The sequence below is a fragment of the Cololabis saira genome, chromosome 10 (assembly GCF_033807715.1).
Source record: "Cololabis saira isolate AMF1-May2022 chromosome 10, fColSai1.1, whole genome shotgun sequence".
NCBI lineage: Eukaryota > Metazoa > Chordata > Actinopteri > Beloniformes > Belonidae > Cololabis > Cololabis saira.
In genome coordinates, this window is record NC_084596.1 from 45,434,432 (window position 1) to 45,440,500 (window position 6,069).

Sequence of the window (6,069 nt, forward strand, 5' to 3'; positions counted from 1 at the left end):
TTAAACTGTGTTTTAGGTCCTTTGTTTCATAAACAGTCACACCAGGGGCCTGTACTACGAAGCGGGATTTGGGGTTAGCGAGGTAACTTCAGGTTTAACCCTGGGTTTTCAGGACTACGACGGTGGTTCACTTCTTACCGGGGTACATCGCCATGGTAACTTATGCTGAACAGCTAACCTGCTCCGGAGCAGGTTATGTTCGAGATACAGATCGCCGGGTATAAAAGCACCGCCCACTGACCAATCAGCTCTCTTGGAAAATGGCATGCCCTTTCGAAGAGAATCCAGTGGAGCTCGGTGCGCGGATCGTGAGAGTATCCCTCCGAAGAGAACGCGTATTCAGGGACCGCCAAAACCCCTTTGCTTTCCCTGATGAGTACCTGTATGAACGATCCAGATTCTCGGCGGAGGGCATGGCATATTTGTGTCAGCTGCTCGACCCGTATGTGGCCAGTGCCACACGTCGGAGTCGTGCGCTCACAGTGCCCCAAACCATCTGCATTGCCCTGCGGTACTTCGCCACGGGTACCTACCTGTATGCTGTGGGTGATGCTGAAAATCTAAGCAAGAATACAGTCTGCAATGCCATCCATAAAGTGGCACGTGCCCTCACAGACATGCTGGATGGATTTGTTGTGTTCCCTGGCCACTTGCCGACGCAGTCTGTTAAAGAGGGGTTTTATGCCATAGCAGGTAAAATATACATCAACCTATTTAACTACTTCATCTATAAATAATGTACACCCTATGACGTATACTATTGTATATTAAATGCAGCCTACTCCTGTCATAGGGTTCCCCAGAGTGATCAGTGCCATAGATTGTACGCACATTCCCATCTACGCACGTCTGGGTGAGAATGAAGCGGACTATGTCAACCGCAAGTCATTCCACAGCCTCAACGTTCAGGTAAAGTTTGCAATGGTAATTCGCAATACACATTGTACATTCAATTTGGCACTTAATAGCAATATGTTGCCTTAAGTTAGAACTTGTAACCGTTTGTTAGTTCTCCACTTATTTTCATCTAGTATAGTACTGTCCATGTGTGTGTGTGTGTGTGTGTGTGTGTGTGTGTGTGTGTGTGTGTGTGTGTGTGTGTATATATATATATAGAATACAAAAAGCTTGACATAGAGTACAAGATAAAGAAAGTAAAACTTGAGGTGGAGAAACTGGAGTATGAGAAGAAGGTAATTCAGTAACGCAATTCATTTCCAGGCATGGGAATACACATATGTGTATATCTCCTATATGGTAATCCACACACCTCATTGTGTTTGTTTTAAGCTACGTGTGTCTTGTGTAAGTCTGTCATTTATGTGATAGCTGCTGTAACACTAAACATTTCCCTTGGGAATAAATAAAGTTATCTAATAAGGGTACTAATTGTTTGGTCATACTGGCACATTGCAGGAAATGCAGTAGGATAATTAAAAGTCATTCCCTTTTAGCACATGTGGAAATATATGCACATAAGGACAAAATGACACGGCACAGGTCCTGTCAAATGCACATTGATGCTACAATGACTTCAATGCTATTATCTTGTGGATTGTTAACCACAAATGCTTTTGCAGATGACATGTGACCATAATTGCATGGTCACGAGAATCAACGCCAAGTGGCCTGGGTCGGTCCATGACTCCCGGATCTTCAGGGAGTCCACACTGTGCCACAGACTCGAGCAAGGTATGGCAACTTTACTCTGCATATATGTCTTATGTTCTTTAAACTGCATTCTGTGATACTGATCATGGCATCATTCCTTTTTATCGTCAGGGCTGTTCAGTGGAGTGCTTGTCGGTGACAGGGGATATGCCTGCCAGCCCTTCTTGATGACCCCCTATCCTGACCCTGATGCAGGGCCACAAACTAGATTCAACGTGGCCCTTTCCAGAACCAGGGTCAGGATAGAAATGACATTTGGCATCCTGAAGGCCCGCTTCACCTGCCTTCGTGGGCTCAGAGTGGCCCCAGACCGAGCTAGCAGGATTGTTGCAGCATGTGTTGTGCTCCACAATGTCGCCACCATACGGAGGGAGAGGGCCCCTCCTGTCGACCAACAACCCCCTGATGTCGACTACCCTACTGGCAGGGCTGTGAGAGAGGCCATCACAGACCAATTTTTTGCCTGAACAAAGAAATAACAGGCCTTGTATTTCAGTTATTCTTTTTTATTTTTTTTTCCTTCCATCGGGTTATCTTCTGTTCTCCCGTTCCTGAGGGAAAAAAGGAAGAAACATTTTAGTTTGTTTCCTGGAATAAAGGAAGAAACATTTTAGTTTGTTTCCCATGCCAGGAAATGAATTACGTTACTGAATTACCTTCTTTTCATACTCCAGTTTCTCCACCTCCAGTTTAACTTTCTTTATTTTGTATTTCTTGTACTCAATGTCAAGCTTTTTGTTTTCTATATCTAGCTCCAGTGTCCTTTTGTAAAGAGCTCTCACATTGTCTGCTCCAACCTGAAACAAATCAAACACATAATACAGTAGCTGTGACATTTAAGCATTGTCACTTTGCTATGGTAACTTGAAGAAAGGTGCAAATGTTACTCTTGACTACCCTATTTAAATGAAGGTTAATTCATTACCACTTGTGATCCCCTTGGCCTAGATGTGGAGGCCATAGGCTCAGGGGGAGGAAGATTTCCTTCTTCCTGCAAAATTAGGATCATAGCAATGGAAGCAATTGATTCATTTTAGGATAGAGAGCACTTGAAGCAGTTTTTACTCCCATGTGCAGACCACCACCATTAGCAAGAAATTAAAGGGAAATCAATTACAGCCAAGTGTCCACACTCTCACCACCAGTGTTAAGATGGGCAAATTGACAACTGAATAAAATTGATTAAAAAAGACTTAAGTGTACCGCCAAAGCTCTCTCTGAACAAACGGACACTGTCTCATCATCCTCCACCTGAAAACACAGGACATGTAAATGGTCTATTTAATCCATGATCAGCAACCACAGATGACATGGCAGTGTATATGACAGGTTGTTTCCACTGTTACCTCTGTATGGGACAGAGTGTATGTGGGTGGTGGCAGCAGCACCAATGTCTCCCCATCAACTGTAGAGAAAGTAAAACGATGTTACTTACTCCCACAATAATTTGTATACAATTTTGTTTTATTAGCAACTCAGTCTTTTAACATTGACACTTACCCTGTACAAATGTGGCCTGTTGGGAGCAGCTGCCACTGCCACCAGGGTCTGAAGAGACACCCCCTTCTACTCCATCCATTAAGGGGCGACCTTCATTGTTGGAGAGGGCCAGCTCCTCAGCAGGAGTGTACTCCTGCGTAGGAGGGCCCCCTCCTGTCTTCTTCTTGTCATTTTTTTTTCTGTTTGCTGCAAGAAGTGTCAATGCTATTTCATTGTGCTTTTGTATACTGATATCATCCTAAAACAGAGAGTGATAGAAACACTAAAGCCTTGTACTTGTTGTACTTCTAAGATATGAAAGTGAGCCTACTTACCGCTTTGAATTATGTTTTTATATTTATTTTTTATTTGCTCCCATGTGCGTTTTACTCCGCTGGGGTTGCAGCTGAAGGAATGAGGCTACAATTGTCATACACGCCATACGAATACATCTAAGCAACACATGCATTTAACAGAATAGACAACTGTAATTATAGTCAGATCTACTTATGCCCTAATGATGGGGCAGTGATGTTTATATCCCTATGAACTTACGCATTTATACAGTCAGCGATCTTTTGCCAGCTGTCTTTCCTGCATTTTGCAGCTGCAACTGTGTTGCTTTTTGCCTGTATTATATGCCTATACTCATCATATTTCCGTAAAATTATTGTTTGCTCTTCGCTACTGAAATAAGCGGCTCTGACAGCGGACTTCTCCATGCTTGCGATTGGTCATGCGCTGAAAACACCGCCCCTTTTATGTGCACGCGCTCATATCCGGATTGGAGAAACCTGGGTTGATATACCGAGTTGATAACCACCGTCGTGTGACCGCTTAGCGTGATTGCAATTGTCCGGGTTAGTGAATCTGGATAAGGAAAAGATATCCTGGGTATGTTGAACTTGCTTCGTAGTACAGGCCCCAGGTTCATTTTGACCCTGGAAAACAGCTGTGATTGGTTTTAAGTCAGTGTTCTGATTAAACCTTATCAATACAAACGTGTTTTCATTAAACTCAGACAATAACCCCCCCCCAAAAAGTACTGTATTCCCAGTTATTCATATTCGTTCAGAGCATGCAAGCCCATATGGTGTGTGCCCCCAACCACTTGCCTATCGGGGGTAAGCAAAACATTCTTTAAACAAAGGCAACAAGTTTTAGCAACTAAGTTTGCAACTCACCTTGGTTGGCTGCCGGGAATCCGGAATCCACCCCATTTTGTCCGGCTTGGGACAAGGGACGACCCCCAAGCAGGTTGTCTAAAATCGGGAAGTGTGGACAACTTGCCGGATCGTGTCCACTTCTATTGTTCTTGTTTTTGGCGCTAATATACGCCGTGCGTAGGTTCTTCCACTTAATCTTCAGCTGCTCCGGTGTCCTCGCGAAGCCAGCCTCAGCCATCTCTCTGGCAATCTTCTTATAAAGGTCCGCGTTACGGCTTTTCCGCCCATCCATAAACCTTAAAATGTTCAACTCTTGCATCTGCCTAAGAAGAAAACGCATCTCCTCATCTGGCCAAAAATGGGTTCTCCCTGTAGACATGTTGAATGAATGAATGAATGAATGAATGAATGAATGAAAGAATGGGTAAACACGCGCCGCCTCCTTTTCAACTACTGAGCACGCGTCGTCTCCTTTCACTTCCGGGTGAATTCCCTCCCCCGGGGGAAAACCCCACCCGGGGGAAAATCTCGAGCATGCGCAGACTGTAATATCTATGTCCCCGTACACATGGCATTAACAAGGCGGTTGCGACTGGCTTATCTAGGTGCTGCAAGCGGGTTGATGAATCCGGTTTGACCAGGTTGACTTGACTGGCTTAAGGTGTTCACATGCAGTTTAAAAGTCTGTCAGATGTCTCAAACCAATCTGCAACCAGCTTGAATCGCTGCATGTGCACGTACTGAGTGTTAAGTATTCTCTCCAGGCACTCAGCATCATTTTCCTCTTTCGTAAAACAGGCGTTTATAATAGTCTTCAACCACATTGCAGATTTCAGTTATATCATTCACCCGGTCACCATCATCCTTTTCAAGTTCATCTATATAACTCTTCTCTTGTTTCCGTCTTTCCATCCCCAAAAAGAAAGCCGTGTTGTTTCCCCCTCAACAGCATACTTGGCTTTGCTTCTAATAATGGCGCCATTCCAATCCTGTACTTTGTATTTGTAAAGCGTATTCTTTAGTTTTAATAAGTTATCCACCTTCCAACCGACATCATTTTCCGCCCTCTCTAGTTCAATATCTATTAGTTGTTTTATTTCTTTTACCCTTCTCTTTTTATAGGCATTCTTGTGCTTAGCGTACTTGAGGCTTATTGCCTTAATTCCTTTTTTTACTTGTTCCCACCATCGACCCGTATCATCTAACATGCCTGAATTATCCGTCATGGCTTTTACATATTCTAGTATCCTATGTTTATAATTATCATCCTTAAGCAAGTTATTATTTAAGCACCATACTTCCTTTCCCTCTTTCTCCTACTTTTATTGTCCCCATGAGATTTGCGTTGTCACTTATAGTATTAAAATTATATGATAGCGTGCTGACAGTTCATTATATTTTTTGCTACTAGACACATATCAATTCTACTTTGCTTAAGTTCCCCCAATACCACTTGTTGTCGGGAGAACTCCCTCTTATCAGGATTTTCCCACCTCCATTTATCTATAATATCATATTTCTTACTCAGCATCAACAGCTTCCTCCTAGATGCATCGGTCCATAGTGTTCTTTGATGCATCTTGTCTATCCAACCAGACATTAATATCCCCCATGATTAACAAAACTCAGGCTAAATATAAGAGAAGAACCCATAGCTACTATTTTTTAGCACCCAACACCTTGTTCTTTTTCACCTTCCTCTTCAATTTATTGATCAAATCCGCACTGAAGTCTGTGTCCTCCCCCTCAGAAA

At 43.2% G+C, this 6,069-nt stretch overlaps 1 protein-coding gene across 1 annotated transcript; it reads left to right on the top strand.

Annotated features, from left to right (window-relative positions):
* Positions 1–260: 260 nt before the first annotated feature.
* Positions 261–2,138, top strand: LOC133452273 (putative nuclease HARBI1). Its single transcript, XM_061731493.1, has 4 exons — positions 261–693; positions 794–909; positions 1,581–1,692; positions 1,783–2,138. Exons 1-4 carry the CDS (start codon positions 261–263, stop codon positions 2,136–2,138), a joined length of 1,017 nt encoding a protein of 338 aa, XP_061587477.1.
* The last annotated feature ends 3,931 nt before the right edge of the window (positions 2,139–6,069 follow it).